This window comes from Falco punctatus (assembly GCF_963210335.1).
Source record: "Falco punctatus genome assembly, chromosome: 4".
In the NCBI taxonomy this organism is placed as follows: Eukaryota; Metazoa; Chordata; class Aves; order Falconiformes; family Falconidae; genus Falco; species Falco punctatus.
Genome location: NC_137583.1, coordinates 44,412,859 through 44,434,515, shown reverse-complemented (window position 1 = coordinate 44,434,515; position 21,657 = coordinate 44,412,859). Strand labels below are relative to the sequence as shown.

Below are 21,657 nucleotides of genomic sequence, written 5' to 3'. Positions count from 1 at the left end.
AAGCTGTGGGCACTCACTCCGTTCTCCCTCTCTTCCTTAGAGCAAAGCGATGGAGGGGTCTCCCACCACCAACCACACACCCAGGTGACCCCCCCCCGCCACAGCCGCCCCGGGCTCCCTATGCTGCTGAATAAAGAAGCTGCTGCCTTGTCTCTGTTTTCCCATCTACACCCTGCCCAGGGAAAACCCCGGTCCTGGGGGTGGCCCTGACGGCTTTTGGGGTCCCCGGCCCTGGGCAGGAGCCCCTGGGGTGCCCCCGGCCGGGCAGGGTGGGTGCAGGGTGCGGTGCGGTGGTGCACGGGGTGGTGGGGGCCAACGCAGCCCCCCCGGCGAGGTGGGATGGGAGGGAGCGAGCAGCCAGGCACGCACGTCGCCTTCCTTCTGCTCCGCTGCACTTGGCCGGGGCCGCGGCACGCTGCGAGGACTGGTGCCGGTAAGGGGCTGCGGCCGAGGCGCGGGGGGGGCTGGCGGTGGCACAGATCCCTACGCTGGGGCTTGGCATCCCCCGGCCTTGGGCTGTGGCTGCTGCCGGTGGAGGCGTGGGGGGCTCAGTCCTGGGGGACGGGGGGGTTGTGGGTACAAGTGGCCGAGCAGCACCCGGTGTGCCCCAGTTCCCCGGAGACGGTGTGTAACGGGTGCCCCTGGTTGATCATTAACGGGGCATCGGCGGGTTCGGGCTCGGCAGGCACTGGGGGCGGGGGTCCATCCCCGTGGCCTCGGGCCCGCATCCCCCGGGTGGCCCATCCTCATCCAGCCCTTGGGGGCACTGGGGAGGGGGGGGACGACACTGTGCTGGGGGGTCGGTGTGGGGTCCTGAAAGCCAAGGTGGCAGCTGCCACGGCCAAGACCCGGTGCCCATAAATCACGGGTGGGACGAACCGGCGTGTCCCGGCCCCGGGGTGGGTTGGGGGGGGTGTCCCCCGCTGCAGACCCCCCACCGGCTGCTACTCCCGGAGCTGCCCCCGCAGGGGCGGTGATGCGACGGAGCCGAACGGCGCTGCCCTTCCTGGGCGCGGAGGTGAGACCGGCACCGGCACGGGGGGCACCAGGGGGAACAGGGGGGGGCGCCGCGGTGTGTATGTATGGGGTGTCCCCTGTACGAGCGTCCCAGCGCCGGGCCCCCGGGCAGCAATAACCGGGATGGCGGCTCTCAGCGAGAGTTAATTATCCCCTTAATGGACGGTTAATTATTATTCACCTCTGCGTAATTGCGCGCCGGCTTCTGTTTTTTTTCCAGCGGGGTCCCGGGGGAGGGGGGATGTCCCCCCCAGTGGGGTCCCGAGGATGGGGGGCGGGGTGTGTCCCCGGTAGGGTCCCGGGGATGGGAGGGGGGTGTCCCCTCCGGGGGCGGGGGCGGGGCGGGCGGGAGGGGAGTCCCGGAGGCTTCATGCGCTGCGGGCCGAGCCGCTCCCGGTGCACCGGCTGTGCCTTTGGCCCCGTGCCCCCCCCCACCCGCCCCCGGTACCCCCGGGGTGCAGCGCGCCACCGTGCCCGGCAGGGGGAACCCGCGTGCTACCGGTAACGGCGCGGGACTGGGGGGGCTGCCCCGGGGGAGGGACCCCCGTGCTGCCGTTGGGGGGGGCACACACGGACACTGGGCAGCGCCCCGGGACCGCACCCTGCAGAGCTCCCCGGTACCGGTACCCGCGACCGTCGCCGCTGCCCCCTTTCCCCGCAGCGCTGTCGCGATGCCGCCGATGCCGCCCCGTCGGGACCGGGAGCGGGAGCGGCGGTGGGCGCCGTCCGCCGGCGTTTCTCCGGGAGCCCGTTGCTGCCGCCGCTGGGCTGCCGGTTGGCGGAGGCGGCCCGCGGCCCCGAGCCCGAGGGCACCCGGGTGGTCTTCACCATCGAGGAGAGCGGTCCCAGCAGCGGCGAGGAGTCTGAGCCCCCCCGGTAAGAGTGGGACAGTGAGGGGGGAGGTGTTTGCTCGCCCCGGTGGCACCGGGGTGGGGTTACCGGCTGGGGCGCTGCCGTCGGTGCCGTTCCCGGTTTCAGCACCGGTGGGCGGACAGCGGCACCGGCACCGGCACCGGCACGGGCAGCCGGTGCCAGTGGCCGCTGCCGCACTGCTGGGCTTGGGACAAACCCTTCTGTCAGTGTCCCCTTACTCTGTCCGTGTCCCCTCTGTCCCCATCACCTCCATCCCCATCATCCCTGTCCCCATCATCCCCATCCCCATCGCATCTGTCCCCATCACCTCCATCCCTATTATCCCTGTCCCCATCACCTCCATCCCTGACATCCCTGTCCCCATCATCTCCATCCCCACCACCCCCATCCCTCTCCCCCCCAATCCTCTCCCCACTACCTCCCCATCACCCCTATCCCCACCACCCTGTCCCCGTGACCCATCCCTGTCCCCACCCTTGTCCCCATCTTCTTCATCCACATGCCCTGTCCTAGCCGGGTGTCACTGCAGGGCTGGCCTGGCCCTGCCCAGAGGTGACCTCGGTCCCTCCTGCTGTGCCTTGGCCATGCCACTGCGCGGTTATTTTTGGGCCATTCTACCCCCTGGCTCCGTGCCTGTCCCAGTCCAGCTTGCAGGGACAGCATGGGGCTGGCACAGCCAAGGGACACAGCTCCAGTGTCGTCCACCCCTTGCACAGACACGTGTCCGATGGGGACAGCCACAGCCTGGGAGGGGACAGGGACTGGCTGTCCTGGGGACTGGGACTGGCTGTCCTGCAGCCAGTCCTGCCCCAGCTGTCCCCAGGGGCTGCTGGCTGCCAAGCAGCCCAGGGGACGTGGTGCTGCCCCCACCCCACTGTCCCCTGATGTCCCTCTGTCCTGATGTCCCCATGATTGTGCTTGCGATCCCTTGGAGGCAAGGAGGACCCCTCCACCAGGACTGCTGTCTGGTGGGTTTTGGGGTCCCAGCAGGTGCTGCCATGGCAGGGGGCCCCCATTGCTGTCTTTCCTGGACCCCTGCCAGCTGCTGGATATTTCTGTGGCCGTCGGGAACAGCAGGTATCCATCCAGCTGTCTCAGCGGGGCCCTGGTGTCAGGCTGGGCAGGCGCCAGCTCCCACGGCCGGGCCAGCAGCTCTCCTGTGGGTGACACTGCCACCAGCCGGACCTCATCCTGCTGCTTCCTCTCCCTGTTGGGCATGGGCCCAGGAGGGGGCTCATCACAGCAGCAAGGAGGGGCTGGGGGCACGGTGTGAGCCTTGGGGCAGGTTTGGCTCTCACAGGGTCACTCAGTGGCACTGTGGCATGGCCACACCATGTGTCCGGGATGCTCTAGGCTCAGCCATGTCCCTCAGTGGCACCATGGTGTGTCTGTGCCACATGTCTGGGATGTTCCATGCTCAGCCACATCCCTTGGTGGCACCATGGTGTGTCCACACTGCATGTCGGGGATACTCCATGCTCAGCCACATCCCTCGATGGCACCGTGGTGTGTCCACACCGTGTGTCTGGGATGCTCCATGCTCAGCCATGCCCCTTGGTGGCACCATGGTGTGTCCACACCGTGTGTCTGGGATGCTCCATGCTCAGCCATGTCCCTTGGTGGCACTGAGGCACAGCTACTCTGTGTCTGGGTCACTCGGAGCTCAGCATGGCATTTCGCCCTGTGTCTGGACAGACCACCCCTGCCCTTTCAGGAGCAGCTGCCTCCTTGGGGACAGCAGGGTGGCTGGTGGCACGGGGCCAACGAGGGACCACGTGCCTCAGCAGCCGGGTGCACACCGTGCTGGCGCAGCCGGGGGGGACCCACTCCATGTGCCGACTGCTGGAGCCAGACAGTTGTTTAATTTCCCAGGCGCGGGCGGGAGGGGGATGGAAAGTTTCCCGAGGCCGCCGGGGCTGGGACAGCCGCACGCTTCCTGCTCTGCACCAGCGGGCAGTGTGGCCTTGCCGCTGTGCTGGGGGGTCCCTGAGCTGTGCCATGCTGCCCACCGTGCACTGCTCGCCTGGGGCTTCGCCGGCGGCATCCCCCCGCAATTCCCCCCGCAATTCCCCCGTCCTCTTCAGGAAGCTCCTGATGAACCAAAGCATCCGCCTGCAGCGACGCTTCACCGTGGCGCATCCCCTCTGGTAAGGGGGGGGACGCTGGCGGGTCCCCCACAACGGGCCACGCTCAGCCTCGGGCGGGCGGGAGGCGACCCCCGGCTCTGCTGCCGGGACGAGGTCAGTGCGGACCCCCGCAATGCTGTGGCATGTCCCCAGGGCTGTGGGCCCACAGGGACACGGGGGATGAGCAGGGGACAGTGGGGGTCCCATGTGAGCCTGGCAGGGGGGAGCCACTGGCTGGGTATGGCTGAGCATGGACACACTCGTTGCAGTGATGGCTGCGCAGGGACCCGGCAGGTGCAACTGGTGTCTGCCCCATGGCAGGGGGCTGTGGCAGGGGGAGAGAGGGGCTTTTCCCTGCAATAGCAAGGCACTGATCCGCCCACCGTGGCACAGCCAGGCACCTCACTGCCCTCCCCACCTTGGGGCTATATAGGGTTTGTTTTGGGGTGCCCCCCTGCCCGCACCCCAGGGTGCTGGTGTGTGCCAGCCCCACCTGTGTGGGCGCCATGGGGATCAGCAGATCCCTTCTCAGCAGCAACAACATCTATTTATAGTGGCCCCCAGCCCCCCCCGCCATCCAGCACCGCATGGTTGGTTATTAATGCCGACAGCCCGTCACTGAAACAAGGGGGTTTAACTCGGCATCAGTCCCATGGCAGGGGCTCGTGTCCCCCCTGCCCGCCCCAGGGGCTCCGGGCTGTCCCCTGGGATGGCAGCGGGGTCAGAGGTGGTGGCATGGGGCCGGGAACAGACACGGGCATCACCCGCGAGGCCGGCAGAGCCACAATGCGGCTTTGTGTCCCCAGTACCATTGGGGACGCGAAGCAGAGGCAGGAAAACAAGGGGCTGCGGGACAGCATGACGCGGTGCCTCGGCAGCGCTGCTGCTGCCGGGGACAGCCACGTCGCAGGGACTGGGACCACTGGCAGCATTGCCAGAGTGGGGAGATGCTGCCAGGCAGCCGGTGCCCGTCTCGGAGGCACTCCTGCATCAGGTAGGTGCTGGGCTCCCAGCGGCACAATGGGAACAGGGTGGCCCTGGTGGCACCTGTGCTTTCCCAGTTCACCCAGTGTTCTGGGGTGGCTTGTCCCTGTCCCTGTGGCGGCTGCAGGAGGGGACAGGCGCTGGGTGGCCTATGTGCAGCTTTTCCCATGACCCTGGGGCTAGCAGAGCCAGAGCGGGGGGTGGGGGGGGTGGGGGTGGGGGCAGGGGTGAGGCAGCTGCAGCCATCATGGGGACAGCACAGGGTTTGTCCCCCCACGGACCCGCATGGCTGCCAGGTGGCTCTGGTTGGGGTGTCTCCAGGCCACCAACGGCATGTCCGCAAGGGCCAGGGCTTGACTTCCCCAGTGGTTTCTGTCCTTCGATGTCCCCTGGCTCTGTGCCATAGCTGGGACACTGTTCCCCCATGGGACGTGGTGCCCCGAGCAAGGGATGATGGAGGCTTTGAGGCTTTCGAGGACTTGGGGCAGTCGGGGACTGTGGTGCTGGGGACAGGAACAGGAGGGGACGGGCCCTTCCTGGGGTCTCTGGAGCCAGGGGCTTCAGGGCAGGAGGAGGTCCTGTCCCACTGGGTGACATGGGACATCCTGCCTCCATTAGCTGATGTCACCAGTCCCAGACACTCCTATGGCGAAGGGGTATGTGTGCACAGAGTTGCACCCGTTCTCAGCGTTGGGGTGAAGGAACTGGCAGGCCAGGCTAGCGGGTGGCTGGTGTCACCACAGGGGCCACGGAGCTGGGGTGTGCTGGGCCGAGTGGGACGGTGGCACTGAGAGCCTGGCAGACCTGGCGGCATCCCTGGCTGCACTCCTGCACCTGTGGGCTGAGGTCCTCAGGCCACCCGCCCTGTGCCAGCCTTGTCCCCTCTCCCCTCGCAGCTTTGACCTGGAGAATGGCCCCCCGGGCCGGGGCGTGCTGGACCCCCAGGCCAGCCCGGGTGCGGGGCTGGTCCTGCAAGGCACCTTCCCCCACGGCCAGCGCCGCGAGTCCTTCCTCTACCGCTCCGACAGCGACTACGACCTGTCCCCAAAAGCCATGTCCCGCAACTCCTCCATTGCCAGCGACCTGTGAGTGTGTGTGTCCCTCCCCGCCGAGTCCCTCGGCACCCCTGTTCCCCTCCCTGATGCTCCCTTTGCTCCCACAGGCATGGAGAAGACATGATCGTCACGCCGTTCGCCCAGGTAGGTGCTCTCCCCATGCCCTGGCAATGAGGGGACACGGCCCTGCACCCAGCACTGGTGTGGGGGTCCCAGGGGGGTCCTCCCAGCCCCAGCCCCCTCTCTGCCCCTAGGTTCTGGCCAGCCTCCGCACCATCCGCAGCAACCTGACCCATCTCCAGGACCGTGCCAGCATCAAGTGAGTTGGCCGTGGGATGGGGAGGGTGAGGGTCGTGCCTGGGTGGGGGACTCTGACCCACGGCAAGGGATGGGGCACTGCCCTGGGGGTCCCAGCTGCTCAGCCCCCCGTGTTTCGCAGGCGAGCATCAAGCAGCAGCCTGCCTTCTGGGAGCAAGGCCAGCCTCACGGGTGAGTGCCAGAGGGGAGATGTGGGGATGCTTTCAGGGCGAGCTGGCTGTCCCTGTATCCCCAGAGATGGGTCCCACTGGGCCTGGGGGGGTGCAGCAAGTGCCCTCCCAGCCAGGGCAGAGCTGCAGTTTTGCCCTTTGGGATCCATGTCTGGTTTTCAGCAGCTCCTCCCGCCTGGCCGCCCTTCGCGCTGTGGCGGTGGTGGAAAGGCTCCCGTTGACGTCAAACCTTCCATTAATAAAACCCCGGCAGCGAGCGAGGCCCTGCGGGAGCCCGGCTGCCCCGGGGCTGGCTGTCACCCCACGGGGATGGCGTGGCATGCCGTGTGCCAGGGCTGTCATGCGATGGGGACAGCGTGACAGGGCTGAGCCCCACCGCCCAGGGATGCTTGATCCCCAGCCTGTCCCCTGCATCCCCCTGTGCCCCGCTTTGCCCTGCTCAGGGGGGGCTGTGAGTAGCCGAGCTGCTGAGCCCCCGGGCTCGCTGCGGCACAGCCTGCTGCCAGGGCTCGGGGTGCCACGGCTGGGACCCTGCATGCGCCCCTGTGCCGGGTCGCCGTGCCATTGGCAGGTCCCTTGCCAAGCTGTTGGGTGCCCCCGGCAGAAGATGCCCACCAGAAGCTCTCGCGGGAGACCCTGGAGGAGCTGGACTGGTGCCTGGACCAGCTGGAGACACTGCAGACCAGGCACTCGGTCAGCGAGATGGCTTCCAACAAGGTAAGAGTCCGTGGCATGGAGACATCCCCCATCACCCTGGGGCCACGGACCCCCCCCCGGGATGGGCAGTGGAGGGTCCTGCCTGCCCCGCGCACTGCTGAGCCCTGCCTGCTGCCCGCAGTTCAAAAGGATGCTGAACCGGGAGCTGTCACACCTCTCAGAGACCAGCCGCTCAGGGAACCAGGTCTCTGAGTACATCTCCAGCACCTTCCTGGGTGAGGACCCCCTCAGGGACACTGCCTGGTGTCACCTCTCTGCCAACAGCAGGGTGGACTTCGCACCTGCAGGGACCTGAACAAAAATCCTGTGGCACTGGGTGGCTGTGGGGATGGTGCCAGCAGGTGGACCCGCTTGGTTCTTGCAAAGGAATTAAATGGAGGGAGCAGGGGGAGGCTTTCCCAGGTGTCCCTGTGAGATTTTCTGCCTTCGGGGTGTCACAACCCTTGTCCTGTCTGGGAATGCTGGTGCATACTGGTGCACTGGGGCTGTTGGGGCCATCCCTGTGGGGGGTGCCCAGGGCAGGGTCTGGGTCCCACAGCAGGTGGGTGGCCCTGTACAGGAGGGTGAGGAAAAGTATTAGGCATCCCCCACGTGGCTCCCCCCTCCCCGTTGCTATGGTGTCGCAGTGTTATCCGTGCCAGCTGACATCATCGGAGTGACCTGGGGGATGCCGGAGTAGGGGATCGGGCTCCCACCCCACTCACGGCCTCCTGTGCCGGCCCAGACAAGCAGCACGAGGTGGAGATCCCCTCAGCACTGGCCAAGGACAAGGAGAAGGAGAGGAGGAAGCGCCCCATGTCCCAGATCAGCGGCGTCAGGAAGCTCACGCATGGCTCCAGCCTCGCCACCACTGGCATCCCCCGCTTTGGGGTGCGGACAGACCAGGAGGGGCTGCTGGCCAAGGTAGGACACAGCGTGGGTGACTCGGCTGGCTGTGGGGTCCCCAGCGCTGGCCACACATGGACCTCTGCCCCTCTGGTCCCCAGGAGCTGGAGGACACCAACAAGTGGGGGCTCAATGTGTTTAAAGTTGCTGAGTACTCAGGCAACCGCCCGCTGACGGTCATCATGTACAGCATCTTCCAGGTGAGCATCCCAATGGGATGTCCCTGTCCCCATGTCCAGATAGGGACGAGCCACCTCCCACCTCCCCACAGGAGCGCGACCTGATGAAGACCTTCCGCATCCCCGTCAGCACCTTCATCACCTACATGCTGACACTGGAGGACCACTACCATGCCGACGTGGCCTACCACAACAACATCCATGCTGCTGATGTGGCTCAGTCTACCCATGTCCTCCTCTCCACGCCCGCACTGGAGGTAAGCCCTGGTCACCCAAGGCCACCAAGCACGTCTGGCGGGGGCATAACACATCTGCAATGTCTTTTTCCGCCATTCCCAGGCTGTCTTCACGGACCTGGAGATCATGGCTGCCATCTTCGCCAGCGCCATCCATGATGTTGATCACCCCGGTGTCTCCAACCAGTTCCTCATCAACACCAGTGAGCTGGGGTGCAGGGATGGGACTGGGGGGGTGTGGGGGACTCAGGTGTCCAGAAGCCATCCCAGGGTGACCAGTGCCATCTTGCAGACTCAGAGCTGGCGCTGATGTACAACGATGCCTCAGTGCTGGAGAACCACCACCTGGCTGTGGGCTTCAAGCTTCTGCAGGAGGAGAACTGTGACATCTTCCAAAACCTGAGCAAGAAGCAGAGGCAGTCACTCCGCAAAATGGCCATTGACATGGTACGGAGGGGCCTGGACCACTGCAGGGTGGGGGGTCCAAGCTGGGGGGGCTTTGTGGTGGGGTCAGGCTAAGTCCCATTCCTGGCTTGCCCTGCCCAGGTGCTGGCCACAGACATGTCCAAGCACATGAATCTGCTGGCGGATTTGAAAACCATGGTGGAGACCAAGAAGGTGACCAGCCTGGGGGTACTGCTGCTGGACAACTACTCTGACAGGATCCAGGTGGGTGCAGGGATGTGGGTGCGGAAACCTTCCCGGCATTGCAGGCGTTGGTCCATGGCTGCCAGCATGTCCCATTTGCTGCCACCACCCCTCCCAATCCCAGTTGGCCATGGCCAAGGGGGTTCCTGGCACAGGGGTGGTGGCCCTGGGGGACAAAGGACTTTGGGTAAGCGACGCTGTGGCTGTGTCTACAGGTCCTGCAGAACATGGTGCACTGCGCCGACCTCAGCAACCCCACGAAGCCACTGGAGCTGTACCGGCAATGGACTGACCGCATCATGGTGGAGTTCTTCCACCAAGGCGACCGGGAGCGGGAGAAGGGGATGGAGATCAGCCCCATGTGTGACAAGCACACTGCCTCCGTGGAGAAGTCCCAGGTGGGGCAGTGGCGTGGGGCTGGGGCAGGGGTGGCGGCACTGGGCTGGGGGCTCAGCTCTCCCTTTCCCCAGGTGGGTTTCATCGACTTCATCGCCCACCCGCTGTGGGAGACGTGGGCCGATTTGGTGCACCCTGATGCCCAGGAGATCCTGGATACACTGGAAGACAACCGGGAATGGTACCAAAGCATGATCCCACGCAGCCCGTCCCCACCACCCGAGGGACCTGGAGTGTCCCCCGCCAGCACTGACAAGTTCCAGTTCGAGCTGATGCTTGAGGAGGAGGAGGAGGGTGAGTCGGACACAGAGCTGGAGGGGGCTGAGAGCCCCTTGGATGAGGACAACAGTGGCTCCAAGACACCAGCCACAGATGACTCTGAGTCGGCCGACACCAAATGCCTGTCACCCAGCCCTGGGGACCAGGACTCACCTGTCACCCAGCCCAGGGACGTGGACAACCGGCAGGCGCTGGAGGGGACGCTGCCGAAGGATGGCAGTGGTGGTGGGTGCTCGGTGCCAGGGCCAGAGGGCAGCCAGGGGCTGTGCCTGGACACAGAGGGCAACGTCACATTCCTGCCCCTGGGCACATAGTGGCATTGACTGGTGGGTCCCCTCGCTGCCACAGGGATGTGGGACTGGATGCTGCCCTGGTGAGGGCTGGGGACAGTGGACGGCAGGCAGTGGAGAGCACCAGCACCACAGGGACCAGGGCAGCCGCTGGGATGTGAAGGGACCCAAAGCATGTCCCTGTGCAAGAGCTGGGCAGGTCCTAATGGGCACGAGGACGCTGCTTGCCTTCTCCCAGCAACTGTCCCCTGCTCCTGCCCAGTGGCCCCAGCTGCTGGAGAAGGTCCCTGTCCCCTTCAGACAGTGGGGACACTGTGCTCCTGCCCCATCACAGCCTTGGGGACATCATGCCACACAGGGCTCCAGGAAGAGGTCCTCCACGGGGCAGGGCACAGCTAAAAGCATTTTGGTGTCTCTCTGGGTGGCCCCTCATGGAACAGCAGCCCCACGACAGGACAGCGAGGTGGGCAAAGGGTGCTGGTGACAGCCCCCAGCACAAGGGACCTCAGTGCGGCCAGGCACTGGGGCACAGCATGGGCATGAGTCAGTGGTTTATTTATTTGGGGACATGTCCACTTTTTAAAGCCTTTTATAGCTCACTTTTTAATACAAGCCTCACCTAGGTGCACTCACATGTGTTCTGGTGGCAGAAAGACGAGTTTCTGCTCCATGATCAGCACGTGAAATGCTGCGTTTGTACTTTGCACTGCGGGCCCTGGCAGGTGCTGCATCCCCCTGTGTCTCTGCAGGGGCTGGGGCAGCCCCTGGGGTCCTTTCGGTTTCTTCTTTCACCTTCCAGAGATTAAACCTGGTTTGTTGCCCCACAAACACGAGCCTTGTAAGTGCCTCTTCACCATGCTGTGGCCACGGTTGCCGCAGTCCTGCTGGTTGGGCCAACATCCCCAGTGTGGTTGGTGCCCCTGTCTCCTGCTGGGGCACCAGGGAGGGCCCTGCTCCGTGTTTGAACAAAAGCGAGCTCCTCCCTGGAAACGTCGATCCATCACTGGCAAACACAACTGGCTAAGGTAAATATTTAATCGCCGGCTTGGCGCGGCACAGAGCCCATTCCCCCGCTCTTCCGCATTGCTCCCAACGGTGATTTATATCTGCAAACATGTCCCCACCCGAGGTACTGCCCTGGCATGCGGGGCCCTGCCGGCGCTCCCCCAGCGGCAGCGGGGCCACGGGTGCTGGGTGCTGCTTTCCCAGCCCAGCCGGTTTCCAGGGCTTGGCCAGGAGTGCTGGGGTGCCGAACGGGCTGGCGGGTGGCTCCGTGCCATCCCTGCCTTGCGGGAGGGTGCTCGGCATCCCGTCGTCTCTCCTGATGGGGAGGGGCTGGGCGCCGGCAGGTTGACAGGGACCAGATGTGCTTCCAGAGCTCCCTGATAGCCTCACGCTGCATCCAAAGCCGGCTCCATTCTCTGCCAGGCTGGAGCTGGGCAGGAGCCAGTTGAAAAAGTCTGTTTCATCCGTTGCTTGGCTGAGGGGCTGGATCCATCCCTGCCTCCGAGGAGAGGCTGGGCCGTGTCCCCACAGTGGGTGCCCCTGCAGTGCCCACCCCAGGGGTGCACAGCCATGGCTGGTGGGCTCCAGCCCCAGAGAGCCAGGGGTGCCCGGCTCCGTCCCCCCACGGGCTGTGGCACCCTCGGTGAGGCCCCTCACTGGCCAGGAGCTGCCCCAGGACAGAGGCCGCCAGGCTGGCACAGGCAGGGCAAGGCCAAGCCGGGAGGCGTCTGGGGCCTGCCAGGCTGCAGCCGTAGCAGGGGCAGGCCCGGCTGAGGGCAAGGCCGGTGGGCAGGGGCCGGCCGCTGCCCCAGGGCCCGCGGAGCGCCCAGCCGGGCCCCTGCCACCCTCCCGTGGGGCCGCCATATGCCGCCTGCCCCTAATCCCCGCTGATTGCCTCAGGGCGAGGGAGGACGCAGGGCAGGACATGGCCGCCCACCTGCGCGCCCTGCCCCAGCACCGGGCCTCGCCTCAGGGCAAGGTGCCCCTGGCCGGAGATGGGGGCAGGCTGCCCGTGGCTGCAGGCGTGGAGCGGAGGGGGGCTGGCCGTCGCGATAGGGCGTCATGTCATGACAGGGGAGGCTGTGAAAGCTCGTCTTGCCCCCACCCAGAAAGAATGGTCTGCCCCACGCCCCCGTCTGAGAGCAGATGGTTCAGCCCACGGCACCTCGGGCGCCGCCGGACCGCACCACCGCGCGCTGCGCCGGGGGGGATCGGCGCCCACCACACCTCCAGGAGGGGGCGTCTCCTCTCCCCTCCCCACCCCACCCACCGTGGGACTCACCGGATGTCCATCACAGCGCTCTGTCAACCAATCATCTTTCTCCCCTGGGGCCCAGCGCTGACGTAAGAGCTCATTTACATGCCTCGCCCCACCTAACCCCCTCTCCCCTCCCCCCCTCTCCCCCCCCGCAGCGACGTCATCCGGGCTCTGCAACGGCCGGGGCGGCGCGCGCCGCTGCTGCAGTTGCTGCAGGAGGAGGCGGCGGCGCGAGCGCGGGGTGAGGTGAGCGCGCGCCCCCGGTCCCCCCCCCCCCCCCCCCCCCTCCCGTTCCCACTCCGGTACTCCCCGCTCCCGGTATCCCCCGGGTCCCCGGCACACTGAGGGTGGCGGCTGCAGCGCGGGGAGGGGGGGGCGGGGGGTGACGGATGGGGGATGCAGCGCGGGGGGGCTGCACTCCCCCCTGCAAGGCGGGGTGGGGGTGGGGCGCGTGTCCCCAACGGGGACCGGCCGGGTGCGGTGGGCTCGGGCCTGTGGGGAGGGGCAAGGGTTGAGCTGCCTCCCTGCAGGAGCCTGCAGCCCCCCCCTCTCGGCAGAGCACCCTGCAGCAGCCCACGCCCCTCCCCCAGCAGAGCACCCTGCGCCCCCCCAGCATTACTCTGCGCCCCCCCAGCAGAGCACCCTGCAACCCACCCTGCAGCATTCTGCGCCCCCCCAGCAGGGCACCTTGCGCCCCTCCCAGCACAGCACTCTGCAGCCCCACCCCCCGTAGCACTCTGCACCCCCACCCCAGCAGCAACCTGCAGCACCCTGTGCCCCCCCCCAGCACCCTACACCCCCCTGCCCCAGCAGAGCACCCTGTGCCCTGCAGCACCCACAGCCCAGCATCCCTGCGCTCCATTCTGCAGTCCCGGGTGAGCACCCACCTCTGTGCACCCCAGCCCCTGCATCACCACCCCCAGCTCTGGGCACCCACCCCACCACAGCACGCCGCCAAACAGCCGGAGCAGCAGCCGGGCTGGGCATGGCATGTGGGGCACGGCTGAAGGTGCCATTTTGCAGGGGGGGTGGGATGCAGGAGAGGCTGCAGTGCTCAGCTGCACCCCTGCCAGGGTCACAGCCCCCCAGACACCAGGGGCTGTGCGCCCCACATCTGCTGCAGGTACCTTGGTTGGGTCCCTGCGTGGGGGGTGACAGGAGCTGGCCTGGCAGAGCCCTTGGGGACTGAGGGACCGCACCGGTGGCGGCACACCGTGCCCGCGGTGATGCTCACCCATCCCAAAGCAATGTATGGCTTAACCATGCCCACACTGGTGGGAAATGGCACAGATTGTGGCACCAGGGCCTGGCCCTGCGTGGGTTTGCCACCCCCAGCCCCACTGCATCCCTGTCACGGCTTGTCCTCCACCTTGCAGATGGCGTCTGCTACCGACTCCCGCTATGGGCAGAAGGAATCCTCAGACCAGAACTTCGACTACATGTTCAAGATCCTGATCATCGGCAACAGCAGCGTTGGGAAAACCTCCTTCCTTTTCCGGTACGCCGACGATTCCTTCACGCCTGCCTTCGTCAGCACCGTTGGCATCGACTTCAAGGTCAAGACCATCTACCGGAACGACAAGCGCATCAAGCTACAGATCTGGGTGAGCCCCTGGCACTGCCGGTGCCCCTGCACGGCACAACAGTGACCAGTTGCCATTTGCCAGGGCTGGAAGCACCGGGGGTGATGCTGGGGGGTGCCCCCGGCTGGGCTGCATGGTTGCTGGGGAGGGGGGGTCCCCACCTGGTGGTGACGGGCTGCTCTCCCCCTCATCGCACCCAGGATACGGCCGGCCAGGAACGGTACCGCACCATCACCACTGCCTACTACCGCGGTGCCATGGGCTTCATTCTGATGTACGACATCACCAACGAGGAGTCCTTCAATGCCGTGCAGGACTGGTGAGCGCCTGGATAGGGCTCTGGGGACCCCCAAACCATCCCTCCCTCTTCACCGGCAGCCCCCCTGTGCCGTGCTCTGCCCCCTGCTTGATTTCCCTCTCTGCTTTCCAAAGGTCCACCCAGATCAAGACCTACTCCTGGGATAACGCCCAGGTCCTGCTGGTGGGGAACAAGTGTGACATGGAGGACGAGCGTGTTGTCTCCTCGGAGAAGGGCCGCCAGCTCGCCGAGCACCTGGGTGAGTTGGGGCGGGGGCCGCCCTGGCGCAGCCATCTTCCCACAAATAATTTAATTAGGGGCTTAATTCCCTCGCTGTAATCCTTCTGCTTCAATGGCAGCGGTGACTTGTCACCCAAGGAAAAAAAATAAGGTGTAATTAACCCGCCAGCGCCGGGCTGTGATGGTGGTTTCTGTTACTGCCTCGTAAACCTGCTGCTGGCTGCTGAGAGGTGCCGGGTGGGGAAAATTGGGGGTCCCTGGGGGGGGGGGGGGGCAGGTTGCAGCCAGGTGGTCGGGGTATGTGGCACATGCAGCTCTTCAATATTTCACAAGGGGAGGAGGAGCTGTGGAAGGTTTCTGATGCTGGGCAGCGGGATGCAGGGCTGTAGCGGGGTGGGGGTTTGCCGCTTTCATGTGTGTCCCCCCCTCCATATTATTCCCCCCGCTCCCAGGTTTTGAGTTCTTCGAGGCCAGCGCCAAGGACAACATCAACGTCAAGCAGACCTTTGAGCGGCTGGTGGACATCATCTGCGAGAAGATGTCGGAGTCGCTGGACACGGCTGACCCGGCGGTCACCGGCGCCAAGCAGGGCCCCCAGCTCATGGACCAGCAGGCCCCCCCGCACCAGGACTGTGCCTGCTAGGGCCAGCCCCCCCCATAACACACTCCAAAAATTGGTCAGTGCACCCCCCACCCCTCCCCGAGCCCCTCTTCTTGGGGTTCCCACGGGGGCTTTTGCTGCTGATACCTCTGAATGGGCTGCTGCCTCTCTAGGAGCCCCCCCAGTTCAGTTAGGCTGTGTTCCCCCTGTCGCCCTCCCCCCCCCCTCCCCCGCCCCATTTATTTATTTTTTAAGCCTGGGCTGGTAGAAAACTCCCCCTGTTCTGCTTTTAATTGCTCCACAAGTCTGAGAAATATGATTTTCTCTGTCTGCTTGCTGCCACTGGCTCCCATTGCCCCCTGGCCTGTCCCTCCCTGGGGAGCAGGGATGGGCCTCCTCCCCAGGCTGGGGGGGCTACGATGGGACCCCTAAACCTCAAGTCCCAGCTGGGACTCCCCCCACCCCCCTCCCCAGCCTGGTTGTGGTCCCACCTGCCCAAAATGCTCCTGGGGGCTTTCTGTGCCCAGCTCTTCCCTGCCCCCTCCCCCCCACATGGATGGATATTTCCTAACTCTTGTTTATTTGTATAAATAGATGCTAATTTATGCTCCCGCCGTCTTCCTCCTTGTACATAAGAAAAACTTGTAAATAGGTGTAGGAAGTGACGCTGTGCGCGTGACCTGCTGTGCTGTGGCCGTGTTGGTGCATTTATTATTTTTTTTTTTTTCTCAGTGTGGTAACCTTGCTTGTGAATATATCACTTTTAGAAAAAAAAAACAAAAACCAAAAAACAACCAAATCTATTATTTAAAGGTTAAAAAAAAAAAATACATGAGCTGAGGCCAGCCAAGCAAGCTGTAGCAAACTAGTCCTGGTTTGGGGATGGGGACCGCTGCAAAACCCCTGGTTTTGGCTTGTGGGGGTGTGAGCGGGGCTCAGAGGAGCATCACTAATTTGCTGCAGGGTGTTCGGCTCCTCATGTGTTCCTGTAGTACCGTGCTTCTGTGGAGACTGTGAATAAGTGGATGTTCCTGTAGCAATGATGGACCTGGAGGTCTTGCTGCCCTCTTATTTATTTTTTTTGGAGCGCTGTGTCTTTGTTTTACAGATTTCCCCCCCTTCCCCCCCCCCCGCCCCCGACCGTGACACCATCTTCCTCCCTTCCTCTTTCCTATTTTTTGTGAAGTTTACTTATGGAAGAGTTACACTGTACTGTACAAATGTCAAAAGTGTCAAAAGAGTACAATTTCCTAAAAATCACTGTATTTAAAGAAATGTTGTGAAGAAATAAATCAATGCTGATCACCGGTTCCTCAGGATCATTGCAGGTGCAGAGGGGTCAGCGCCGTGGTCCCTCAGAGCCTCAGCCCTGCATCGACAGGCTTGTTGCTAGAGAGGAGCAAAACTGATCTGGTTTCTTAATTAGCAACCACCAAATGGCTCCTGCCGTGGCTCAGCAGCTTGGCTGGCTGTGATGCGAGGGCTGCTGTCCCTCCGGGGGTGTGTGGCAGGAGGGATGAGGATGGAGCTTTAAGGCACCGCTTTAAAAGCTTTAGGAAAAAAAAAAAATTACATTTAGGCAGTTTTCATTGGTGCTGGTATTAAGTAAGTTCCCAGGTTACGGAGCAAACATCCAGCTTGCCCAGGAAGCTGGGGGAAGAGAGATGCCATGGTCCAAACCCTGTAAAAACTTCGCCTTAAAAACCCCTGACTGCCTCCGTGCCGATCAAACGCGGCGGCGAACAGGCAGCCGCGATCACGCCGCTATTTTTATCAAACCGGGGTGGCTGCAGCCCAGCCCAGCATAGCCCACGAGTGGTGCCAGGTGGAGTGAAAAGGAGCTGAGGCAGCGGGTGGGGGGGAGCTGGGTGACGTCTCCCTTGAGCTCCAAGGCAAAAAGCAAGGAAAGGGCTGGGGAGGTGCAGCATCTCTCTGCCACGCAGCCGAAGGGGGTGCCCTGAGCGGCTGGCTCTGCGCAGAAGGGTGGTGGAGGGGAGCAAGGCGCCAGCCTCAACCCTGGAAAAGGGAAAGAAAAAACACTACAGCAGAGGGGCGAGCGCCGGGGACCTTCCCTGGGGCGCTGAAGGCGAAGCGCAGCTGCAGCAGCTCCTGCCCGCCCCAGCAGCATGGGCTCTGGGGGTGAATACAAAAAGAAATGGTTTTAGAGGGTAGCCTGCAACCCCGGGGTGAGTTACAAAGGCAACCCCAACCCATCGGTGCAGTCAGATGAGTTAATCAGCCAGATCTGCGCGGGCTGCGGCAGCCGTGGGGGTCTCCAGCCATCGCTTGCGTGGGGTGGGTTGAGCCACGTTGGCCACGATGCCCAGAAAACCACTCACCACGGGCAGGAGCCTTCGCAATCAGTGAGAGCCTCTACGTCCCGATACTGCGCTGGTTCTCCTGTGGCGAGTCCTTCTCAGTGCTCGGGGGGCTGCCAGGCTAGAAAATGGGAGAGACGGCGTGCTCGGCACGAGCCCAGCTGGCTGTGGTAGCGAGGCATGGGCGCGTGGCACCGCGGTGCCGGTGCTCACCCTGTGTTTGAGGTAGGAGAGGTAAGTGTCCCAGCCCAGCGTGATCACGTTGATATAAACCACCCGGTACTTGGGCGGGACGAAGAGGAAATTCATGAGCTGAGCCACAGGCCAGATGCACCAGTCAGCCTGCCGATAGCAAAGAGCGGCCAGGCCCTCTCCACCGGAGCTCGGTCTGCACCAGAGGCAGGAGGGAGAGCCTGTGGGGGGTGTATTTACCTTGTAAAACTCCCAAAATTTCTCCTTCAGCTCCTCCCAGCTCTCCTCTAGAGACTGGCCCTCCAGTGTGCCCATGCCTGTGGGGACAGATGGACGTCAGTGGGGATGGGAGTGCACACAACGCTGGGGATTGTGGATGGGAATTACCATCTTGGCATGCCAGACACTGAAAAATACCAGAAAAACCCACCGTGAGAGGAAAGGGCAGCACCAGCACCAGCCAGAGGGAGGGAGCTCTAGGAAACCCACATCCACCCCACCGCGGGAGGGTGACGGGCGTCACGCCAGCACCCGCACACCCGCACCACGTCACTGGCAGCGTGGGCCACCCTCAGTATTCAGCGGCATTGCCACAAGGCGGGTGCCACCGCGTACCGAGGAAATACCAGGCGCCCAGGGTGGGCGATGTCACCAGCTGGTCGATCAGGACTTTCTTCAGAACCGTTTTCAGCCCCCGCACGCCCCACGCCGGGAAGGCAGCGTCCAGCCAGAGGTACCAGTAGTGCATCAGCGGACCCATGCTGCAGCCGATGGCGAACATGCGTCCTGCAACACAACACCGCCCGGCGAGCCATGCATTATTGATGTGACACCCTCCCCCTGCCCCCCCCCGACCCCCGGAAAGCGGATCCAGCTCCGGGGAAAGGCACAAAGGGAGCGTGGCTCCGGGGGCTGCTGGGCAGCCGGACCCCAATTCCCCCACCGTGCTAACGATGATGAGTGAAACGCATACCCCCTCACGTGTACCGCCCCCCGCCGGGTTGTCACCTGTGCGGGCCACCTGGATCTCCGTGTCTGGGTGCCGGCGGCGGTGCCAGGTCTGCTGCAGCGTGTCGCCGGCGGCCAGCAGCGCGCCACAACTCGCCGTGTTGGTCAGCAGCAGCAGGCGGCCGGTGAAGAGCGGCTTCCAGCAGCGCAGCAGCCGCCGGCCCCGCGCCAGCATCCTGCAGGCAGACACCCCCCTGCCAGGGGCTCAGTGGGGATGGAGCCCCCTCCCACACCACCCCTGTCACTCCGTGCTCCCCCGTCACACCTGTATGTCCCCAGATCCCCCCACTGACGCCAGTTATCCATACTGTGTTCCCCACTAAAGCACCACCGTACCCCCCCCAGTTATCCATGCTGTGTCCCCCAGTTACCACTGCTGTGGCCCTCAGGTCTCCCATGTGCTTCCCAGTTACCACGGCTGTACCCTCCCAGTTCCTTCCATAGCCCCCAGTTAGAACTGCTGTACCCTCCCAGTTCCCCCCATAGCTCCCAGTTATCCATATTGTGCTTCCCAGTTAGCACCGCTGTACCCCCCCGTTCCCCCTTTGTCCCCCCCATAGCCCCAGTTATCCATACTGTGCCCCCAGTTAGCACTGTTGTACCCCCCGAGTTCCCACTTTATCCCCCCCATAGCCCCCAGTTATCCATAATGTTCTCCCAGTTAGCACTGCTGTACTCTCCCAGTTCCCCCCATAGCCCCCAGTTCTCCATACTGTACCCCCAGTTAGAACTGCTGTACCCTCCCAGTTCTCCCCATAGCCCCAGTTATCCATACTGTGCCCCCAGTTAGCACTGCTGTACCCTCCCAGTTCCCCCCATAGCCCCAGTTATCCATACTGTGCCCCCAATTAGAACTGTGGTACCCTCCCAGTTCCCCCCATAGCCCCCAGTTATCCATACTGTGCCCCCAGTTAGAACTGTGGTACCCTACCAGTTCTCCCCATAGCCCCCAGTTATCCAAACTGGGCTCCCAGCTAGAACTGCTGTACCCTCCCAGTTCCCCCCATAGCCCCAGTTATCCATACCGTGGTCCCAGTTAGAGCTGCGGTACCCTCCCAGTTCCCCCCATAGCCCCCAGTTATCCATACTGTGCCCCCAGTTAGAACTGCTGTACCCTCCCAGTTCCCCCCATAGCCCCAGTTATCCATACCGTGCCCCCAGTTAGAGCTGCGGTACCCTCCCAGTTCCCCCCATAGCCCCCAGTTATCCATACTGTGCCCCCAGTTAGAACTGCTGTACGCCCCAGTTCCCCATTTGTCCCCCTGTTAACCATACTGTGCTCCCCAGTTAGAACTGCTGTACCCTCCCAGTTCCTTCTATAGCCCCAGTTATCCATACTGTGCCCCCAGTTAGAATTGCTATACCCCCCCAGTTCCCCCCATAGCCCCCAGTTATCCATGCTGTGCCCCCAGTTAGAACTGCTGTACCCTCCCAGTTCCTTCTATAGCCCCAGTTATCCATACTGTGCCCCCAGTTAGAATTGCTATACCCCCCCAGTTCCCCCCATAGCCCCCAGTTATCCATGCTGTGCCCCCAGTTAGAACTGCTGTACCCTCCCAGTTCCCCCCATAGCCCCAGTTATCCATACTGTGCCCCCAGTTAGAACTGCTGTACGCCCCAGTTCCCCATTTGTCCCCCTGTTAACCATACTGTGCTCCCCAGTTAGAACTGCGGTACCCTCCCAGTTCCCCCCATAGCCCCAGTTATCCATACTGTGCCCCCAGTTAGAACTGCTGTACGCCCCAGTTCCCCATTTGTCCCCCTGTTAACCATACTGTGCTCCCCAGTTAGAACTGCTGTACCCTCCCAGTTCCTTCTATAGCCCCAGTTATCCATACTGTGCCCCCAGTTAGAATTGCTATACCCCCCCAGTTCCCCCCATAGCCCCCAGTTATCCATGCTGTGCCCCCAGTTAGAACTGCTGTACCCTCCCAGTTCCCCCCATAGCCCCAGTTATCCATACTGTGCCCCCAGTTAGAACTGCTGTACGCCCCAGTTCCCCATTTGTCCCCCTGTTAACCATACTGTGCTCCCCAGTTAGAACTGCGGTACCCTCCCAGTTCCTTCTATAGCCCCAGTTATCCATACTGTGCCCCCAGTTAGAACTGCTGTACCCCCCCAGTTCTCCTCACAGCCCCCAGTTATTCATACTGTGCCCCCAGTTAGAATTGTTGTACCCTCCCAGTTCCCCCCATAGCTCCAGTTATCCATACTGTGCTCCCCCGTTAGCACTGCTGTACGCCCCAGTTCCCCATTTGTCCCGCAGTTATCCATGCTGTGCCCCCAGTTAGAACTGCTGTACCCTCCCAGTTCTCCCCAAAGCCCCCAGTTCTCCATACTGTGCTTCCCAGTTCTCCGCATAGCCTCCAGTTATCCATACTGTGCTCCCCAGTTAGTACCGCCGTAGCCCCCCCAGTTTACCCTTTGTACCCCAGTTAAAACTGCTGTACTGTACCAGTTCCTTCCATAGCCCCCAGTTATCCATGCTGTGCCCCCAGTTAGCACTGCTGTGCCCCCCCAGTTCCCCCCATAGCCTCAGGTATCCATACTGTGCTCCCCAGTTTCCCCATTTATCACTACTGTACCCTCCCAGTCGTCGGCCCCCCCGTTACCCTTGCTGCACCCCCAGTTCCCCCTGCTGCACGCCCCCCACTCACTCCAGTTACTCCCGGCCCCTCCATTCACTCCCCTGTCCCTCCCAGTCCTCCCAGTCTCCCCCGGCCCCCCGGCCCCGCCCCCATGCCTCCACCCCGTGCCCTCCCGCACCTCCCTCTCACCGCCGCCCCGCGCTTCCGCCCCCCCGCCGGCGGAACTGGGGGGCGGGTCGTCACGGGGTGTTTCCGTTTCCGGTGTCATCCATGGCACGTTCAGCGGCGCAGGAGGCCGCCATGACACGTACAGAGGCGCAGGAGGCCGCCATGACACGTACGGAAGCGCTGTCGGCCGCCGTGACAGCTATGGCGGCAGCTGGAGGAGGCCAG

The 21,657-nt window shown here is 63.7% G+C and overlaps 3 protein-coding genes across 14 annotated transcripts; 2 read left to right on the top strand and 1 right to left on the bottom strand.

The window, feature by feature from the left end:
- The first annotated feature begins 324 nt into the window (after positions 1-324).
- Positions 325-11,001, top strand: PDE4C (phosphodiesterase 4C). Of its 6 annotated transcripts, XM_080386896.1 has the most exons (17): positions 325-433; positions 969-1,018; positions 1,679-1,893; positions 5,897-6,085; positions 6,163-6,199; positions 6,310-6,374; positions 6,495-6,544; positions 7,115-7,260; positions 7,382-7,475; positions 7,985-8,163; positions 8,247-8,345; positions 8,417-8,581; positions 8,664-8,763; positions 8,853-9,007; positions 9,107-9,229; positions 9,424-9,606; positions 9,679-11,001. In XM_080386896.1, exons 1-17 carry the CDS (start codon positions 340-342, stop codon positions 10,195-10,197), a joined length of 2,463 nt encoding a protein of 820 aa, XP_080243022.1. In that variant the 5' UTR covers positions 325-339; the 3' UTR covers positions 10,198-11,001. The 6 variants fall into 6 exon arrangements, with proteins under 6 accessions (XP_080243022.1, XP_080243023.1, XP_080243021.1 ...); XM_080386897.1 differs by lacking the exon at positions 325-433 and having other exon boundaries at positions 962-1,018; positions 7,148-7,260; XM_080386895.1 differs by lacking the exons at positions 325-433; positions 969-1,018; positions 1,679-1,893 and adding an exon at positions 1,904-4,037 and having other exon boundaries at positions 7,151-7,260.
- Positions 10,217-16,463, top strand: RAB3A (RAB3A, member RAS oncogene family). 4 transcript variants are annotated; one of them, XM_080386909.1, is made up of 6 exons: positions 10,217-11,198; positions 12,592-12,682; positions 13,813-14,040; positions 14,220-14,338; positions 14,452-14,576; positions 15,010-16,463. In XM_080386909.1, exons 1-6 carry the CDS (start codon positions 11,029-11,031, stop codon positions 15,198-15,200), a joined length of 924 nt encoding a protein of 307 aa, XP_080243035.1. In that variant the 5' UTR covers positions 10,217-11,028; the 3' UTR covers positions 15,201-16,463. The 4 variants fall into 4 exon arrangements, with proteins under 4 accessions (XP_080243035.1, XP_080243037.1, XP_080243036.1 ...); XM_080386911.1 differs by lacking the exon at positions 12,592-12,682 and adding an exon at positions 12,288-12,522 and having other exon boundaries at positions 11,060-11,198; XM_080386910.1 differs by lacking the exon at positions 12,592-12,682 and having other exon boundaries at positions 11,072-12,522.
- MPV17L2 (MPV17 mitochondrial inner membrane protein like 2) lies at positions 16,400-21,452 on the bottom strand. Of its 4 annotated transcripts, none has more exons than XR_013928029.1 (7): positions 18,677-18,870; positions 18,284-18,454; positions 17,909-17,985; positions 17,690-17,818; positions 17,498-17,597; positions 16,855-17,174; positions 16,400-16,708 (listed from the first exon to the last, which is right to left on the bottom strand). XR_013928029.1 is itself a non-coding variant. In XM_080386914.1 (7 exons), the coding sequence occupies exons 2-6, from the start codon at positions 18,849-18,851 to the stop codon at positions 17,532-17,534; spliced, it is 618 nt and encodes a 205-aa protein (XP_080243040.1). In that variant the 5' UTR covers positions 18,852-18,870; positions 21,443-21,452; the 3' UTR covers positions 16,400-17,174; positions 17,498-17,531. The 4 variants fall into 4 exon arrangements, 3 of the variants coding, with proteins under 3 accessions (XP_080243040.1, XP_080243041.1, XP_080243042.1); XM_080386914.1 differs by adding an exon at positions 21,443-21,452 and having other exon boundaries at positions 16,400-17,174; XM_080386915.1 differs by lacking the exon at positions 16,855-17,174.
- Positions 21,453-21,657: the final 205 nt, after the last annotated feature.